This window comes from Conger conger, chromosome 14, assembly GCF_963514075.1.
Source record: "Conger conger chromosome 14, fConCon1.1, whole genome shotgun sequence".
In the NCBI taxonomy this organism is placed as follows: domain Eukaryota; kingdom Metazoa; phylum Chordata; class Actinopteri; order Anguilliformes; family Congridae; genus Conger; species Conger conger.
The window spans coordinates 44175751-44196773 of record NC_083773.1 but is presented as its reverse complement, the minus strand read 5'-3'; the positions used below and the strand labels follow the sequence as shown (position 1 = coordinate 44196773).

The following is a 21023-nucleotide window of genomic DNA, read 5'->3' as shown; positions in this document are numbered from 1 at the left end:
CCCACCAAGGTACCCCGCCATCTCACATCTACCACACCATACCTGCCATCTCACATCTACCATACCACGACCAGCCATCTCACATCTACCATACCACAACCAGCCCTACTTCCCCGCCAAGGTACCCCGCCATCTCACATCTACCACACCATACCCGCCATCTCACATCTACCATACCACAACCAGCCCTACTTCCCCACCAAGGTACCCCACCAAGGTACCCCGCCATCTCACATCTACCACACCATACCCGCCATCTCACATCTACCATACCACTACCAGCCCTACTTCCCCACCAAGGTACCCCGCCATCTCACATCTACCATACCATACCCGCCATCTCACATCTGCCACACCATACCCGCCATCTCACATCTACCATATCACGACCAGCTGATACTTCCCCACCAAGGTACCCTGCCATCTCACATCTACCACACCATACCTGCCATCTCACATCTACCATGCCATACCCGCCATCTCACATCTACCACACCATACCTGCCATCTCACATCTACCACACCATACCCACCATCTCACAGCTACCATACCACTGCCAGCCCTACTTCCCCACCAAGGTACCCCGCCATCTCACATCTACCATACCATTCCCGTCATCTCACATCTACCATACCACTACCAGCCCTACTTCCCTGCCAAGGTACCCTGCCATCTCACATCTACCATACCATACCTGCCATCTCACATCTACCATACCATACCTGCCATCTCACATCTACCGCACCATACCTGCCATCTCACATCTACCATACCATACCTGCCGTCTCACATCTACCACACCATACCTGCCATCTCACATCTACCATACCATACCTGCCATCTCACATCTACCATACCATACCTGCCATCTCACATCTACCATACCTGCCATCTCACATCTACCATAGCAGTGATACCTTTGTCAGAGGTGTGTCAACAGGAGCGGATGCAGTAGGGTACAGTGAAACACCGTTCAGTAGCACTGACATAGCACCGTTCAGTAGCACTGACATAACACTGTTCAGTAGCACTGATATAGCACCGTTCAGTAGCACTGACATAGCACCGTTCAGTAGCACTGACATAACACCGTTCAGTAGCACTGACATAACACCGTTCAGTAGCACTGACATAACACCGTTCAGTAGCACTGACATAACACCGTTCAGTAGCACTGACATAACACCGTTCAGTAGCACTGACATAGCACCGTTCAGTAGCACTGATATAGCACTTTACAGGTTCTGTCGCACTCTGGGGCTTGGGTCCTAACTCAGATGACATGAGATGCTGTGCGTCTTCTGTTGTTCAATGTCTCAGAGGAAAAATGGAATGCTCGATAAATATTAGTTGTAAGTCATGCATTATGATTCACCATACATTGACCGCAAAGTTGCATAAAGAAGGAAAAAATATGTATATTTGTTGTTATCAGGGTTTAAGCAGCACCCTTAATGAAGTTCCTGAATTGACTTCCCATTTAATTAATTTTTGGCCAGTAACAGGCGGAGTTCTCCTTTATGATATGAGAGTCATTTTAACTCTGCGCCTAATCCATCATTGCGTGTCATTTTGCCATAATGTAAATAAATGCTCATTTCTGGCTCATTCTCTCTGTGCCCCTGACAGAGCCAGGGTTGAGAATCAACATCATGTTGCGCTATTGGGGCTTGTAGGACATGATATTACTGAGGGCAATTATACCGTATAATGTTTGGGACAAAGACCCATCATTTCTTTATTTGCCTTTGTACTGATTTGCCAATTTGAGATTTGTCATAAAAAATCACATGTGGTTAAAGTGCAGATTTTAATAAAGAGTATTATTTTTTATTTTAATTTATTAATTTATTAATTAATTTTATTCCCGACCTCTTGGGAGGTCAACTTTATTTTTAATAATACAAAAACATATATATATATTAATTGGTCATTTTGAGAGAGAGAGAGAGAGAGAGAGATAGAGAGTGAGTGGAGGAAGAAAACAGTATGAAGCCTTTGAGGGGAGGGTAAAACAAAACAGACAGAGTTACTAAAATAACAATAAATGAAAAAAAAAAATAATAATAAAGTGTGGAAAGAGTGACTTGTGTACACATATGGACACGCAGACCAACGGGCAGATAGACAGGAGGATGAACATTGTGTACACATATGGACACACAGACCAACGGGCAGATAGACAGGAGGATGAACATTGTGTACACATATGGACACGCAGACCAACGGGCAGATAGACAGGAGGATGAACATTGTGTACACATATGGACACGCAGACCAACGGGCAGATAGACAGGAGGATGAACATTGTGTACACATATGGACACGCAGACCAACGGGCAGATAGACAGGAGGATGAACATTGTGTACACATATGGACACGCAGACCAACGGGCAGATAGACAGGAGGATGAACATTGTGTACACATATGGACACGCAGACCAACGGGCAGATAGACAGGAGGATGAACATTGTGTACACATATGGACACGCAGACCAACGGGCAGATAGACAGGAGGATGAACATTGTGTACACATATGGACACGCAGACCAACGGGCAGATAGACAGGAGGATGAACATTGTGTACACATATGGACACGCAGACCAACGGGCAGATAGACAGGGGGATGAACAGACAAACAGGTGGCAAGTGGGTGGACAGGCCAGATTGTTGATTGGAGACTTGAATAGATAGTGTGGAAAAAGGGAGAGAAGAGGAAAAAAAAAAATAATAATAAAAGTAACAATGGGGAAGAAATAAAATAAAATAAAAAGAACATGATGAATATGAATAATACATTCTTAAATCCATAAAAAAGAACAGTAAAAGGAAAATATGCATGATTATGGATGGGCTGGATTGGGATATGGTATTGCCTGGAGAGTGTTTCTGGAGTATGTGAGCATACATTGGTTAGGGTGGGGTTGGGGGATTAGTCCACAGGCAAACTGAATGATTTTATGAAAGGACCCCAAATGTTTGGCAAGTGTGAGCTTTGGTGCTGGTGTGAGATTAGTTCCATGGATATGTGTTCTTTGTGAAGATTTAACCATTGTGTTATGTTTATTTTGTGTCTTGTTTTCCAGTTTAAGATGATGGTTTTAAAGAGTATTTTTATAAATTTAGATTTCACCATGTGGAAATTATAGCAGTGTTTATACATAGTCATTTCAGGGCACTACAATGTTTGGGACACAGCAATATTATGTAAATGAAAGTAGTGATGTTTTGTGTTTGGTTACATATCCTTTGCATGCCATGACTTCCTGGTGTCTGTTGACGTATCAACATCATCAGAGTTTGTATATCTTATTTCAGGATGTTCTACAAGCGATACTAACACTTTTTTACATTTGATTGGATCTCTATCGGGGGTGGGAATAGATTCAGCTCTTATAATTAATAAGTAACTCAGCTTAACTCAGGGGTGTCCAATCTTATCCAGAAAGGGCCGGTGTGTGTGCAGGTTGTTGTTTTAGCACAGGACTAAGACAGCTGATTCTACTCATCAAGGTCCTGATTAAAGACCACAATTAGTTCATTAGTATAATCAGGTGTGTTACTGCTGGGTTAAAACAAAAACCTGCACCCACGCCGCCGGCCCTTTTCGGATAAGATTGGATACCACCGGCTTAATTCAAGGGAGCAATTATCCCTGAGCCTTGTATTCATTTTATGAAATTAAACTGTTTGATGAGGCCACACTCGTGATGGTTTTTTGTTCAGTTTCAGTTTTCATGTTCTCTAGTCTTTGCTTGGTCTAAGTTAAGTATTCTGTCAGTCACCGTGTCTAGTTTAATTCAAAGTCAGTTTCTCCGTATTCATGTTCTCTAGTCTTTGCTTGGTCTAAGTTCAGTATTCTGCCAGTCACCGTGTTATTCTGCCAGTCACCGTGTCTAGTTTAATTCAAAGTCAGTTTCTCTGTATACAGTGCCATCGCCTTCCTGATTTCCTCTATTATTGAATAGGTCTTGTGACACTGGGTTCAGATCTTTAATTAAAATGTAATGTCTGTATTTGATTGATATTGATGAATGTTATCACTCTTCTGTCACTCAGGTGCGGTCGATGATCAGTGATTTTGCAGTTTTCCTCACCATAGTCTTCATGGTACTGATCGACTATGCCATCGGGATCCCGTCCCAAAAGCTGCAGGTGCCCAGCAAGTTCAAGGTAAGAGCCTTTAAGAATGGAGCACAATGTATCCAAGGAGACCATTATCATACATTTATCTTTAGAATGACTTTAGAATGGAAAAATACTAGTGACAATTGTACCTTTACATAACCTATTAGCATACTGTAACATAATGGTTAAGGTACATGACTGGGTCCCACAAGGTTGGTGGTTCAATCCTTGGTGTAGCCACAATAAGATCCGCACAGTTGTTGGGCCCTTGAGCAAGGCCCTTAACCCCACGTTGTTGCTCCAGTCATGTATAAAAGTGTCTGGTAGATAACATGTAATGTAATGTTGACTGAATTAAAAGGAATACACATTGTAGGTGACTTGCTTCAATACAATTCACAGCACAATATTATAGTAAAAACAAATAAGATGAAATAAGGAATGTATTGTAACATGCACACATTTTTGCATTCATGCAAACATTTTACATTTTATTTCCACCTACTAGTTTAACTAGGTTAAGCAAATTCACAGTTTCTGAATGGGGTTGATTTATGTGAATGGAATTGAAGGGACATATAATGTATGGGTTTCCTAAAGTCTTCTGCATTAAGCCAGACTCTTTGAGCAGTCAGCCCGTTTGCCCGTCACTCACCACGTAATCCCCGCCCTCCCGGGCCCCGCAGCCAACCCGGGACGACCGCGACTGGATCATCAACCCGATTGGCCGGAACCCCTGGTGGACGGTCCTGGCTGCTTGCGTCCCGGCAGTGCTGTGCACCATCCTGATCTTCATGGACCAGCAGATCACTGCGGTCATCATCAATCGCAAGGAGCACAAGCTTCTGGTGAGGAGCTCCCTGCTTCAGCGCCCATGAAATCACATTTCACAGCGCTGTGAAAAAGTATTCGACCCCTTTCTGATTTTCTCTATTATTGCATAGTTATAATACTGAATGTTTTCATATATTTCAGATGTTACACAGAGGGAATCTGTGTAAACACAAAAAACGTGCATTCTTTTTTTATGTTTGAAAAGTTTTAATTAAAAAAGGGGGCAAATACTTTGTCACAATGTGTATTTCTTTGAACCCCTTTTGTTAACTGAAAATGTGCCCGCTGGTGCCCTGTGTGAGCAGAAAGGCTGCGGGTACCACCTGGACCTGCTGGTGGTGGGCGTGATGCTGGCCGTGTGCTCCATCATGGGCCTGCCCTGGTTCGTGGCGGCCACCGTGCTCTCCATCTCCCACGTCAACAGCCTGAAGCTGGAGTCGGAGAGCTCCGCCCCCGGGGAGCAGCCCCGCTTCCTGGGCATCCGCGAGCAGCGACTGACGGGGCTGCTCATCTTCCTGCTCATGGGCTGCTCCGTCTTCATGACGGGGGCGCTGCAGGTCAGTCACGGACGCCGCCGCCGCGTCCCGAAAGGTCCGTCTCTGTAATGAAAAGCCCCGGTCTCTTCCACTGTCGTTTACTGGACTGTGAAAAGCAGATCATTTATTTTGCGTGAGCAGGGAACACACACAAAAATGCTAAGTGAGAGGGCTGAGGACATCATTTGCTCACGTCATTGGCTCGGGCGGTAAGTCGTCTGGCAGTCGGAGGGCTGCCAGTTTGATCCTGCCCTGGGTGTGTCAAAGTGTCTCTGAGCAAGACACCTAACCGCCAAATGCTCCTGATGAGCTGGTTGGTGCCACGTCACAGAAATGACACTAACTGAAAGATTGCCCTCCTCTAAATGTTGGCTGGTAGATGGTTGACTGTTTGTAAATTCATAGTTGCAGGCAGTAATACAAAAAACAACTATATTCAGAAATGCAACAGCACTTTCTGTGAAGTTCATGCCACAGCATAGGGGAGATCGAGGTCTGTTGTGACACGGGGTCTATTATTACCCAATGTTTTCCCTGATCAGAAACAAGCTAGGCTGCTGTAAATCACATCGAATACCCCCATATACGTCCTCTTTCACCTTGGATGTCAACGGACCAGTTTTGTGTCAATTTCTTGCTCAGAAAACATTGGGGAACAATTATCCCTGTGTCACAAAAGACCCTGATCTCACCTACATCTGAATGTTCCTACAAACCTGGCTGCAGTGTATTTTGAGAGCTCTCTGACACTATGTGTGTGCTATTCATAGCTGCATACAGTAGGTGCCAAGTGCTTGTATGTACTGTAGGTCAGCAATGACTATCACCAGTCTCACCGAATTACTGCACAGCCCACTAACAAAAGGTTGTCCTGTGTTTTACAGTTCATTCCCATGCCAGTTCTCTATGGAGTGTTCCTCTACATGGGTGCCTCATCTCTGAAGGGAATCCAGGTAAAAAACACAGGGCAGGATGAAGTATAGTACAAAGAGTATGTAGTATACGTTGTGTATAATTAATGTGATGAATGTACAATGCACTCACCGAGCACATCATTAGGTATTTATTAGACTTATTTTTTAGACTTCTACTGCTGTAGCCTATCCACTTAGAGGTGCGTTGTGTGTTCAGATGCTCTTCTGCATACCACTGTTGTAATGTGTGGTTATTTGCATCACTGTCACCTTCCTGTCAGCTTTGACCAGTCTGGCCATTCTCCTTTGTCTCTCATTAACAAGGCATTTCTGTCTACAGAACTGCTCACTGGATTTCTTTTAGTTTTTTGCACCATTCTGATGGTTGATGTGAACATCAACATTAACTGAAGCTCCTGACCCATATCTACATGACTGTATGCATTGCACTGCTGCCACACAATTGGCTGAGTAGATAATCGCATGAATAAGTAGGTGTAATAAAGTAAAAATGTTCCTAATGAAGTGCTTGGTGAGTGTATACCATGTTAAATGTTAATTGTCTAATCACAATCCATTCACAAACGTGTTTAATGTTGAAATATATTCAGTTCCCTCACAGTAATAATTTCTAGAAGCACATTTTGCAGCAGTAACAGCTTCGTCTCAATAGTTTTTACCTAGTTAGTTGTGGGTCATTCTTGCCTGTTGTTGACAGATTTTCTCCAGCTTTTCCAAATTGCTTGTACATTGCTTATTCACTGCAATTTTCAGATTGCGCCATATATATATGCAGTACTGTGCAAATGCCTTAGGCACCTGTATAACATTCTGTACAAATAAGACTCTTTCAAAAATAATTCAATGAAATGTCCTAAATAAACGTACTATACATTTTACATTACATTTCAATAATTTCACAGAATAGTTAAAAACTGAATCAAATCAATATTTTTTGTGACCACCCTTCGGTGTTGAAACTGTATCACTTCTATGAGATAGCCAACGCTGTTCTGCAGTTCTATAAGACAGCAGCATGTTGGAGCATCTTGATCAAGTTTTTATGTAAAAAGTAGTCAATTGCTTACAGTAATATATTACTTTTAAAAATTAAATACAAAAATGTCTCTGTAAAATTAAATCCTTTGGAAAATGAATATTTGGAAATCTCAAATGTGTTATTTTATACTAGCACACACAAACAAATGACCATATTTATAATTTCTTGCTTTATTCAAACAGAGGGAAAGCAGAGAGGGTAACGGATAGAAACTGACTTTCCGGCCAAAGCGCCAGCGGTTCTAAAATCATATTTCTTTTACTTTTTTGCTCAATAACATATTACCAATGTGGCAAGAGTTTGACTAATTTCAAGATTTGCCCATAGAAAAAGAAAATGTCACGTCTCACGCAACCATTAACCACTCAGGAGAAAAAAGATCTTGTGACTTGTGTCAAGACTAAAACACTTGTTAAGCCAGTCACTTTTCCTTAATAATGCCTTAATAAAATGATGCACCCAGCAGACCCTGGGATTTTTATTTTTGACTGTGAATTTCCTCAAGCTCCTCGTTTACTTTTCATCTTATGCTCCGGATAGGATGTCCTGGAGGACTACAGAGAAAGGAAATGATAACAGCACTATAACTGTTCATCTCTGCCCCAGTTCTTTGACCGCCTTAAGCTATTCGGGATGCCAGCCAAGCACCAGCCAGACTTCATCTACCTGAGGCATGTGCCCCTGCGGAAAGTGCACCTGTTTACTCTGACTCAGCTCACCTGCCTGGTCCTGCTGTGGGTGATCAAGACCTCTCCCGCTGCCATCGTCTTCCCCATGATGGTACTGAGCGCCTCACCACCTGGGCACACCCTTAAAAAACCGCCGTCACACACTGGGGTCAAGCTCAGAGTCAAAGGAGAAAGAACATTTCAACTTGAAATTGTCATCCGTGTCATCATGGCAAATTAAATGTTTGGGTTTGGGTATATAATTTTATTGAAATTCAATTAATCCTATCCTATTTTGCACCCTTGCGGTTGAGTCATTGACGTCTCAAATTATTGTTGCATTCATATTTATATCATACAAAACACTGTGATGTAATAAAACCACAAAATGGCCATGCCAGATTATTCAAAAGTCTAGCGCGAATAATGGTTTAGATGCTTATCAGCCTCATATTTGCAAAACTGTCTGCCCAATGCCATGCTCACAGTTTACAACCCTTACCTCGCCACAAACTCAGATAATAAATTGCATATTCTAACAATCCTTGATGCCATTTCTCTACTTCAAGTGGGAGTGATTGACAGAAGGGCCATGTGTGAAGGGCCTCCTTCCCTCTAAAAAGCTGACTGCTTCTCTCTCTGCCAGTAAACAGGCAACACTTCCAATGACACCTTTAGTTTACCCACAGGAACTGCATCCAGGAAGTGGTTTTGTTTCCAGCTGAATGTAGGGTTGTCTGTCTAAATGTGTCTTTTGAACCCGTTTCCGCAAAGTGCTGAATTGTATGCACTGGGAAGTTCTCTTTATAGGCCTATGTATATGCTGTGAGGAGATTACTGACAGGGTCCGAATGCCATTTTCATGAGTGGGACACTCATAGTGATGGGACATGCAGAGAGACAGTGTTCCTGCAGACAGACAGTGTTGTTGGTAGGGAGTTGGAGAGACAGTGTTCCAACAGACAGACGGTGTTGTCGTTGGTGGGGAGTTGGAGAGACAGTGTTCCTGCAGACAGACGGTCTTGTTGGTGGGGAGTTGGAGAGACAGTGTTCCTGCAGACAGACAGTGTTGTTGTTGGTGGGGAGTTGGAGAGACAGTGTTCCTGCAGACAGACGGTGTTGTTGTTGGTGGGGAGTTGGAGAGACAGTGTTCCTGCAGACAGATGGTGTTGTTTTTGGTGGGGAGTTGGAGAGACAGTGTTCCTGCAGACAGATGGTGTTGTTTTTGGTAGGGAGTTGGAGAGACAGTGTTCCTGCAGACAGACCGTGTTGTTGGTAGGGAGTTGGAGAGACAGTGTTCCTACAGGCAGACGGTGTTGTTGGTAGGGAGTTGGAGAGACAGTGTTCCTGCAGACAGACAGTGTTGTTGGTGGGGAGTTGGAGAGACAGTGTTCCTGCAGACAGACGGTGTTGTTGGTAGGGAGTTGGAGAGACAGTGTTCCTGCTGACAGATGGTGTTGTTGGTAGGGAGTTGGAGAGACAGTGTTCCTGCAGACAGACGGTGTTGTTGTTGGTGGGGAGTTGGAGAGACAGTGTTCCTGCAGACAGACGGTGTTGTTGGTAGAGTGTTGGAGAGACAGTGTTCCTGCAGACAAACAGTGTTGTTGTTGGTGGGGAGTTGGAGAGACAGTGTTCCTGCAGACAGACGGTGTTGTTGTTGGTGGGGAGTTGGAGAGACAGTGTTCCTGCAGACAGACAGTGTTGTTGGTAGGGAGTTGGAGAGACAGTGTTCCTGCAGACAGACGGTGTTGTTGGTAGGGAGTTGGAGAGACAGTGTTCCTGCTGACAGATGGTGTTGTTGGTAGGGAGTTGGAGAGACAGTGTTCCTGCAGACAGACAGTGTTGTTGTTGGTGGGGAGTTGGAGAGACAGTGTTCCTGCAGACAGACAGTGTTGTTCTTGGTGGGGAGTTGGAGAGACAGTGTTCCTGCAGGCATACGGTGTTGTTGGTAGGGAGTTGGAGAGACAGTGTTCCTACAGGCAGATGGTGTTGTTGGTAGGGAGTTGGAGAGACAGTGTTCCTGCAGACAGACGTTGTTGTTGGTAGGGAGTTGGAGAGACAGTGTTCCTGCAGACAGACGGTGTTGTTGGTAGGGAGTTGGAGAGACAGTGTTCCTGCAGGCAGACGTTGTTGTTGGTAGGGAGTTGGATAGACAGTGTTCCTGCAGACAGACAGTGTTGTTGGTGGGGAGTTGGAGAGACAGTGTTCCTGCAGACAGATGTTGTTGTTGGTAGGGAGTTGGAGAGACAGTGTTCCTGCAGACAGACAGTGTTGTTGGTAGGGAGTCGGAGAGACAGTGTTCCTGCAGACAGACCGTGTTGTTGTTGGTGGGGAGTTGGAGAGACAGTGTTCCTGCAGACAGACGGTGTTGTTGTTGGTGGGGAGTTGGAGAGACAGTGTTCCTGCAGGCAGACGGTGTTGCTGGTAGGGAGTTGGAGAGACAGTGTTCCTGCAGACAGATGGTGGTGCTGTTGGTAGGCAGGTAGAGTGTCTGCATTCACTTTGTTGTCTGTCTCCAGGTGCTGGCTCTGGTGTTCATTCGTAAGCTGCTGGATCTGTGCTTCTCCAAAAGAGAACTCAGCTACCTCGATGACCTCATGCCTGAGAGCAAGAAGAAGACGTTGGATGATGAATCTAAGAAGGCTGGGGAGGTACTGGTCTAGTACATTCATATCACCCCCACAATCCCATCCATCAACAAAGTTTCTCTAAGACCACAGAAGCAGTGCTTCACCAAAAAAAGGGGGAAAAAAGATCATGCATATCACACATAGCGTACATGTTCAACTATCATCACAATAACTGTTCCCTTTGTGGAGCCAAAATAAATTGCCTCTGTTCAAAAGCCTGTCCGGGATGGCAGAACTGTGCCCCCACTAGTGAAGCAAACACATTTGTGCTAGACCTTTTTTTTCAATGAGAGACGATTTAAATTGAAATGGCATTGATCCCATTGAGCAGTTTAACATGGTTTCAGCGCCGAATCACCACTGATCTTGATCGGGGACCAGCTAAAATAGGGCCCAATGTGGAAGTTAAAAAGAATAGAAAAGACAGGTTTATAACTCCGCAAACATATTTTCCGTTTTTCACTGAAATTGAGACTTTACGTATACTATGTACAATGCAAGTGAATAGGATTCACTCCACTGATAAAACTCCTACCAGACTTGTTCGTGATAATACTGTTTGTTGCCATATGAGTCTGCAGAATTTATTTTTGCACTGTATGCAGTCTGACAAGAGACTTCCAGCCAGCACAATTATTCATTTTTATTGTGTGTGCTGATTTTCATTCAAGAGAAGTTCCGAGCTTACCCTGCAAGTAATCTGGGAATGCTGGGCCTTTGAGAATGCTGACCCTTTGGGAATGCTGGGCCTTTGAGAACGCTGACCCTTTGCAATTTTTCACTGCTCCTGTTTTCCACAGGCTACTGAGATCACCCTGGGGACTGAAGTGACGGAGAGGGGGGAGGACCAGTCCTCTGTCCTAATTCCCATGGAAAGCAGCAAGCTACTGCAGCCCCTTAAAAACACAGACCCCAGGTGAGCTTGGCTCTGAACACCCTTAAATGCACAGACCAGAGGTGAGATGGGCAGTTATCAGTGAACCATAAACAAACAAGTTAGTCAGATTGGTCATATGTGCTTTCTTTAAATGTGTCCAGCATGTGGTCTTAGAAGCTACACCTGTGCGTAACAGAATGCTATGTGTTGCTATCAGCCAGCTGATTTCACTGCCTTTAGCTCTACCTCCTGGCTGAGGAGTTGTGCTCAATAGCAAATCCAGGTGATTGTAACAAAATGCTGAGGAGAACTTTTACTTTCTGATCCTAAATGTTCTGTCTGTCCAGACCCTTTTCCTTCCTCACCCCCTCTCCCTAGCCTCCCCTGCATGCTGTCCTAGCCGTTAAACTGTGATATTCTGTTCTAGGTCTGACCCATCAGATATTAATATCTCTGACGAAATGTCTAAAACTACAGTGTGGAAATCACTCAGCTCAAATCACAAGGACAGTCGCCCAAATCCCACCAAAAAGGCAAGGGCGCCAATCCTATACAAACTACCTACTTTCTGTATGATTTTCTGTGTACCTGTGTACACCCACCAAATTTGGCAAGTTTTCATTCTTTTTTGTTCACGCTTCTGCTGCCTATGCATCACCCTTCACTCTACCCCCTTTTCATTCTTCTCCAGCTTGTCACCATCAGTCACACAATCACGACCACTCATGACCAATTCAGTTTAAAAATATAGTCTTAAATGTTTAAAACATAAGATGACTAGGTAGCAAGAGTTTCGCGTCATTTGGAGGCTAGCCAGCTTGTCACCATTCACCAGTCTCAAACAACCACCATCAGCTGCATTAGTGGCTACACGTTTGGCTACAGTGTATTTACTTTCATGGTCTGTATGTCTACATGTTCAGAGTAGAAATATAGTTGAAAAGGGTTTATACATAAGATGACAAGCCCCAGAGTTTCATTAGCCAAGTGTCGGTAGTCTCCTAGCCTCTTGTAACTACCATCTCGCGACCTTTGAAGCCGCTTTTCTCAAAAACATGGTTTGGCGGCACTGTAATTGCCATGGATAAATTTGGTATTGTTAGAAAGCTTACATTCTCCTCTTGCGAGTAGTTTTGGTCAATAAGATTTTGATAAGAGCAGATTAAACCTGTCCACTTTGCCCCCTTGTGGTTGATTCATCGACATATCAAATTATTGTTGCCTTCATATTCATACCATACAAAAAAAAAAACCTGGTAAGCTTCTTGTAGGGGGGTTTCCAATAAGGTATAATGTGTCATATTTGGGTAACGGACAATTTAGGAATATTGCTGCATTAGCATAGCAGAATTAATATGCAGAAGTGTGTAATTACAGGATTTGGACTTGTTATAGATAAACCTGTAATTGTACTTGATAACAGGTCTCTGGGTAACCTAATTTAGATTTTATTTTTTAATGTGATGCAGATGCAGGTTACAAAGCGTTAGGGTGAGTGATCCTTTTTGGACATTTTGGGCATGCTTTATAAAAATACAACACTCATATATGTGAATAAAACACATGTGAAGGTTAATTTTCTTTACATTTCATCTAATAAAGTGCTCAGTGAGTGTATATCCTTGGGATACCCCCCTCTTCAGTTCAGACACCCACAGGTGTTTCATGGAATTTAAGTCTGGAGACTGAGATGTCCTTTGCAGAACATTGTTGCTGTTTTTACCACTTCTTTGTGGATTTTGATGTATGCTTCGAGTCATTGTCCTACTGGACAATCTACCTATGACCAAGACTCAGCTTCCTTACAGTGGCAACCAGTCTCCATATTTGACAGTAGGTATAATGTGCTTCTCCTTGTTTGTATTCCATTTTTCTGCCAAACATGTTGACGATGTATATGGCCAAAACTTTCCATTTTGGTCTCATCAGGCCACAGCACTCTCTTCCAGTCATAATTCCAATGAGGTTTGGCTAACCCAATCTCTGCTATTCTTAAACAGAGATCATTGGGTTGTTTATGGCCTCCCTCACAATTTTTCCTTACTGTCCGTGGGGATTATTATTTCACTTACAGTGATATGTTTAACCGTTTATGTATGTTTTTGTACCCATTACCCGACAATTACCATCTTCTGAATTGACAGTTATTTGGCTTTTCCCATGTTGATGGTTGACAAAGGGATTCTGCATGCTTGTTACCTCATTTGCATACTCTAGTAAAACAGGAAGTGATGGACTGACACAATAAAAGTAAAATTATGTTGCCAATTTCACGTTGTTTGATTTTATTCACAATAATTGTTAGGGGTGCCAATAATTTTGGCACCTGTGGTTTTTAGACAAAATTAGATTACTAAATAAAAAACATTGAAGCATGAGAATAAATGTATTGAAATACAAGTATATAGTTTTCCCATATGTTTGAACATGAAATCGATCATTATCCATGTTATTTGCAGGATTTTTTTCCACTCCTAACATGTGTGCCTATCTGTGTGTGCTCGTGTGTTACATCTCTCTCTCTGCAGGAATGACAGTGAGTGAGGGAGGAGAGTGGAGACCACAGCAGAGGTGGGGATTTGGGGACAACAGGATCTCTGGCAGACCCCACAGCCTGCTGGTTATACAGCAGCAGCAATACCCCTCCCTCACCTGTAACATAGAGGCTCTGCCTCATCTGTACAATAGAGGCCCTGCCACATCTGGACCAGTTACCTCCCCGAATCCTACAGATGTACGGCCACCACTTACTCCCTTAACTCTTAACCCCCCCCCCATCTACACCAGCTGACAGTTCTCTAACACTCCTTTAACTCCTAACCCCCCCCTCCCCTCTACCCCAACTCACAGTTCCCCAACACTTACTCCCTTAACTCCTAACCCCCCATCTACCCCAACTCATAGTTCCCCAACACTTACTCCCTTAACTCCTAACCCCCCATCTACCCCAACTCATAGTTCCCCAACACTTATTCCCTTAAATTTTATCCCGCCATTTTACATGGACCAGTCCAACAGTAATGTCATGCATACACCTAGAACCTTTTCCCTCTTTGAAGAGACTGTACTATAGTGTGGCAGAGGAAACTAATGACCCGATCCAGGTTTTTTTTTAATTCTCCTTATTTTTTTAATGCCTGTATTGTGTCTGATAGCATTTTTTCTTTCTTTGAATTGTTCTTTTTATCGCCACTTAGGTGTTTTGTAGTGGTTGTCTTTGGTGGTTAGTGGTGCAGGGTGGTGGTATTGTTGGTGCAGTCTTTTAAATGTTTCTTTTTATTCTGAAAACAATAACTGAATGACTGCATAAGTAAAACATAGAGTAAAGTTTTATGTCCCAGGCTTAAAATTAGTGACTGTTCTTTGCAATGCGAAAAAGTAGTGTTTCCTGTCGTCATTTGAGTTTAATTTATGGTTGGAGAATCTACAGTGCAGTCTGAGTAGTTGGACAGTGGTACAATTTCTGTTCTTTTGCCTCTTTACTGCAGCATATTGGTTTTTAAATGGAACAAGGAATATTCGGTGAAAGTGCAGACTTTAATTTGAGGTTATGTACATCCATATCACTTTTTATGCATGGTCCCCTGGTCTACTACAATGGCAACGGGCTCACCAACTACTGAATTTGGTATAGCTATGTTGTGCCATTTCTGCGTCATGGTTACCCATAAAAAATTAGCATAAAAAACATGCTTTAACTCAATAACTCAAATTAAATCCAACAGATCCCGACACAAGACCACTCTTTCTGTCATACTCATTCTGACAAGCATGCTTTTTCTAATTTCATGACTGTACAGTTTATTAAACTTGAATTAGTTCTTAAAATTCTAAATTTTCACAATGAATTACCCATAGACTTAAAATGGGGAAACACAATGCTACATAGTTCAGGCTAATCTAAAGTTCTAAACAAACTTGTTCAGCAACATTATCACATGCAGGTAGTAGCTAAATAACATTCCATATCACATGGATAGTAGGCTAGCAGCAGCCAGTCTCACTGACTGTCCAAAGTGGCAAGCATTTAGTTCAGCTAGGTTGGCGTACATAAACACAAAACTTACATCTAAATCACCAGCTACAGTATGCTAGTTTATTAGGCTATTAATAAACACCAACACAGTGAGTTCACTAGGCTAGCCAGCTAGCTCTGGCTACACGGAAAAATGGCAGTGACGGTGTTAATGCCAGCCAGTTAACTGGCTAGCTAGCTTTGAGTTAGGCTTTTAAAAATAGCTATACCTTGCTAGCTAGCTAGCTGACTGGCTGATATGGGATATTTCTCATTACACATGAGAGAACATGCCATCTCGCTAGCAAGCATTTACCTTAATATGCAAATACCGTGATGATGGCAGACAGTTGGCGTCTCCTTAATATTTGACTGAAGAAATATGTTTCAGACAGAAGAATTATAATTGAAATGGAAAAGAGTGACACCAACTCTACATTTAAATCATGCATTATGCATGCTAGCTAGCTATAAAAACAAAACCTTTGGTTGAGAATTCAATTCAGACAGGAATTTATCAATGAAAGTACCACTTTTTGCCAGTTGAATTTGCCAGGTTTTATGTACATTTATAATGACCTATTAATTGAAGCTCCTGGTGTAAAAACTAAGGAAAAACATGTTTTAAGTTAAATTAAATTGATCAGACCTAACGCTAACATCTGCATCACATCAACATCCTACAATATGCTGCAGCCCTGTGGTTTATATTCAGTTAGTGTAGAACAAGACTCTCTTTTATACAAACTTATTTGAATAGCATTAGCATGGCAGCATATTATTATTCTGATAAGTTCAACAGATACAAAGTAAATTCTTTAGAATCAAAGTGATTTGTTGGTAAAACTATCATTGAGTGACTGTGAATGCATAGTAGCCACGAATGCGCATTTGGTCAAGGAAGCAATTACGAGGCAGGGATGTGACAATAGCAAATGAAGGAACCAAAATGTGCAAACATGGTGGTGGGGGTTTGATATCCGGCTGCCACAGGCGCTGACTCACTTGCTTTCACCGATAATGTAATTATTGATGGCAGCAGCAGAATGAATTGAGACGTGAAGCACCTTATCTACTCAAGTTCAATCAAATGCCTCCAAACTCATTGGAAGCACAGCAAGGCAGGGCCATCCATGCACCAGTGCTCCCTTCTTCATGATGTTCCATATAGTTTTGTTTCGGTAAGACTATTGTTTGGCCTATGTCTCTGACTTTTTAAAGATTTCTCTGGTTCATACAGTATTTGACTGTCATTTGTACAACTCTGGTCCTCATGCTGACAAGCACCAAAAGCCTTGAATCATCATGCGATACTGAAAGATTTCTTATACATGCACCAAGGAAGCGATTGAATACACCTGACTAATCAGAAAAGGCTGAAAAGCCAATTGTCCAATTACTTTTGGTTCCCGAAAAACTATGTATAAAAAGGGATGTAATTCCTACAGGGCTCACCCGCTCAATTTAAAGGTGACAAAAGTGGCACTTTGACCTAATATTAATTGTTCAGTTTAAAATCCAGTTTGCTGGAGTACATAAATTGAACCACTGTCCAAATACTTATGGACTAAACAGAATATGTTTATGCTTAAGCTGAAAATGAAAACATTAATCTTTGCCTAAATGTTAACAGACTGACGTGCAAAACACAGTGATTAAGTCTTGCATGTTAAAGTTCTCCTGTTGGGACGGCAGTCATACGTATGAAGACAACAGACCAGTCTGAAAATTAGCAATAAATACTAAAAAGTAAAATAGTAAGTGCACATAGAACAGAGAGCTTGTCCATTCTGGAACCCACAAAAACACTACCATGGAAGAGTTAATGGGTGTACTTGAGATACTGGACTGTTTATGCTGCACTTATGCTGGTGGCAAGATCAGAGCAACCCAAAATTGCTCATCACAGATAACTGCACGTACCCGCTCTGCTATAAAGGGCAGATTAATAGCATGACAAAAACAGGATCATACTCCTATGCTCCTACTCCTTCTCAATACTTCTATTATCCTTAACCTTAAACCTGGGGTTTTACAGGTTTGTGCTTAAGACACTGTTGTCCCAGCAACAAGCCCATCTAAATTGTGAAATCCCTTTATGAAACCAAACGTCCTGACTTTATCCAAAGGCATCAACAACCTCTCGTCTCCTCCCTTCAGTGGCGGCCTCTTCCGGGCCAGATCGTCTGACTGTGTAACCCCTGGTTCTGCAGATACCATTGTTCATTCTGGATGCATCACATACTATCTCAATTGCACCCATATACCGTGGGGAGGTGTGTTTTTCCAACTGATATGCTGGAATGAACATTAATTGGCACTGAAAATAAAGTGCAATGAAGTGATGAATCCAGGTGTTGGCTGGGGTTACGTTCAGGGAAATTGTGACTGGGCTTCTGTCACTCTAGGTCTGGCTGCTGAAGTTCAATGATGGATCCAGACATTACTGTGGTCTGCACTGTAAACTGAGTGGATCCAGACATTTCGCTGGTCTGCACTGTAAGATCAGAGGGGTATTGTATCATTGTGCTCAGGAGACAGTGAAAAAAGTGCTGGCACATTTTTCTTCAATAAACAGTCATATGTAGTTGCACTTTGTGTAATATAGATAATATTACCTTTATTTTTATTTAAATTATTATGATTATGAAGTACAATAAATAATGTTTTAACAGTCTGTGTCCTTTGTATGAAGTATAAAAAACAGTCTGGCAGATGTTTTTTCTGGTTGTTGTAAGCCAACTTTGGTGTATGGCAGGCAAAGCGCTATCTGCTCGAACTTGTGAGACTCCCAATGTGCATATGTTCCAACACACATCATCAGGGGCCCGATGAAGACTATGTCAGTCCTGGGGCTACGGCAACCTCTTTTGGTTGTCCTCATGTTGGAGCTGATAATAACGGAGCTGTTTTTCCCCAATCCCACATGTACTGCTGAGGATTCACCACTACAGCCCTGCCCCCCGGTGGCCGGAAAGAGAGTGACACGCCTTCCTCAAGCCGTGCCTTCTCAAGCCCCAGACGGTGATTCCGGGTGCGCTTTACCTGGTCCCACCCCCCACCCTCGGAGCAGTGGCGCAGTTTCGCCACTCTCTTAGGCACTGCCCATACCCCGGTCCTCGGTGGGCACTGGGCAGCTGCATTGAACTAATGCGTAAACTGCCAATGTACATACCACGTTTGATAACTTTGTCATACAGATTTGGAATTATTAGAATATTTTGTGAAAAACTGCACCCACATCAATTCCATTGGCTCATCATTATAAATATAACCACTGTATGTAATGGCTGTGTAAAGGAATGTCAGATGAGCCAGAACTCATTTCATGCAAACTGGTCCTTTTTTTTCTCTGTTAACTTGAATTAAAGTCTACCATTTACTTCCTTTTGGTTTTTCCAAACATTATTAATATTTATTTTATTTTATTTATTCATATAGCACCTCTCAAGCAGAGCACAAGATGCCTGAAAGAAACAAAAAATGAAACAAGTTAAAATCCACTAAAGGGTAAGGGGAAGACACGACTCTGCTAATATCTAGAGGCATGATCAGCCTAGACTCTGAAATGGCCAACAGTGATTTGTCTGATGACATAAGAGGGTGATTGGGTTGGTAGAGTGACAAAAGGGAGACGGGTGCATGGGGGGTTGGACCCAAAATGCACGACTCAGAAACGGGTGTAATAAAGTCCCGTCAGGGCTTTATTCAGGGAATGTCCAGTGAGCGTAGTCAAAAAACAGGCAATGTTCATACATGTAAAATCCAGCAAAAACCAAAGTATAGTACCAAGGGAGAAGGCAGTCTCATAATCTGTACACCATGCAAGAAGTCCAGTAGCCAGGAAAGCTGTCAGCGGGGCAGAAGTACAGGCGGGCGGTAGGCAGGCTCAGGGTCGATGACGGCGCAAGAGTCAAGACCAAAGTCTGCTCCGTGGGGCATAAGCACAAAGACAGCAGGCAAAGTCTTGGTACAGGCAGGCAATGGTCAACAAAACAGAAGTCAATAATCTTTGGTCAATAAACAGGCTTGGATCGTAACGGGTGGACAACGGCTTGACAAAAACGCTCAAAAGTGCACTGACGAACAGGGGGCAGCAATTTTGCAAAGACATGACACGAAACTGAGCTTTATATGCAGGTGTAGACAGATGTAGACAATTAGCTTGAGAGCAGCATGAGAATGGCAATCAGGTGTGGAGGATTGACAAGTTAACGAGGTAATTAGTAATCGTTAGCAATAAACCTATCCTGCCATAGCATTTGTAAGGTAACATGAACACATGGTTAGAATGTTAGTATTACCCAATCCTGATCTAAAGTTAGTAGATTAGTAAGAAGACAAGGGAGTGAGTGACAGAAAGGGAGAGAGAGAAAGCAGGAATGCAAGGTTTGCAGAAAGACACAAAAAAGTGCATGCTAAACAATGAACAGAACCACATAACATTAAACAAACATAAATCATGACATAACAAGCACAATTACAATATACTATACATGACATAACAAGCACAATAAACTATATAACATGACATGGCAAGACTAAGAAATAAATGGTAACAAGAACTAAACTTGAAACATAACATGACATGACAATGAAACGTAACAAGAAATAAAACATAAAAACGTGGCGAGACTAGACTAACAAAATACGTGACATGACAATAACGTAACGAAGACAATGACTAAACATGAAACATGACATGACAAACATGAAATGTGACAAAAAGCCCTTGGTACAGAGGGACCAAGCCATGCAAAGCCTTGTAACTTCCATCCATCCATCCATTATCTGAACCCGCTTATCCTGAACAGGGTCGCAGGGGGGCTGGAGCCTATCCCAGCATACATTGGGCGAAAGGCAGGAATACACCCTGGACAGGTCGCCAGTCCATCACAGGGCACACACACCATTCACTCACACACTCATACCTACGGGCAATTTAGACTCTCCAATCAGCCTAACCTGCATGTCTTTGGACTGTGGGAGGAAACCGGAGTACCCGGAGGAAACCCACGCAGACACGGGGAGAACATGCAAACTCCGCACAGAGAGGCCCCGGCCGACGGGGATTCGAACCCAGGACCTCCTTGCTGTGAGGCGACAGTGCTACCCACTGCGCCATCCGTGCCGCCGCCTTGTAACTTATTAATAAGATATTAAAATCAACTCTAAAAACAACTGGTGACCAGGGTAATGAAGCTAAAATTGTGGTAATGTGCAATCTCCTATCTGTCATTGTTAAAAGTGTAGCAGCTGAATTCTGAGCCAGGCTATATCTTGACTGCTTAAACAAGTACCACCAATGTTGTGAATTTGATGTGAGCCATGACAAGCAGCCAGTAGAGTTAAGTAA

The 21023-nt window shown here is 42.8% G+C and overlaps 1 protein-coding gene across 3 annotated transcripts in view; it reads left to right on the top strand.

Annotated features, from left to right (window-relative positions):
• LOC133109378 (electroneutral sodium bicarbonate exchanger 1-like) overlaps positions 1-19054 on the top strand; it is a 62445-nt gene extending 43391 nt beyond the window's left edge. For all 3 annotated transcript variants that reach the window (XM_061218702.1, XM_061218703.1, XM_061218701.1), the window contains 9 exons: positions 4065-4178; positions 4820-4981; positions 5273-5524; positions 6388-6456; positions 8084-8257; positions 10665-10796; positions 11576-11691; positions 12080-12185; positions 14181-19054. In XM_061218702.1, coding sequence (XP_061074686.1) covers positions 4065-4178; positions 4820-4981; positions 5273-5524; positions 6388-6456; positions 8084-8257; positions 10665-10796; positions 11576-11691; positions 12080-12185; positions 14181-14186 — 1131 coding nt within the window. In that variant the 3' untranslated portion in view covers positions 14187-19054. The remainder of the gene's footprint in view (positions 1-4064; positions 4179-4819; positions 4982-5272; positions 5525-6387; positions 6457-8083; positions 8258-10664; positions 10797-11575; positions 11692-12079; positions 12186-14180) is intronic.
• The last annotated feature ends 1969 nt before the right edge of the window (positions 19055-21023 follow it).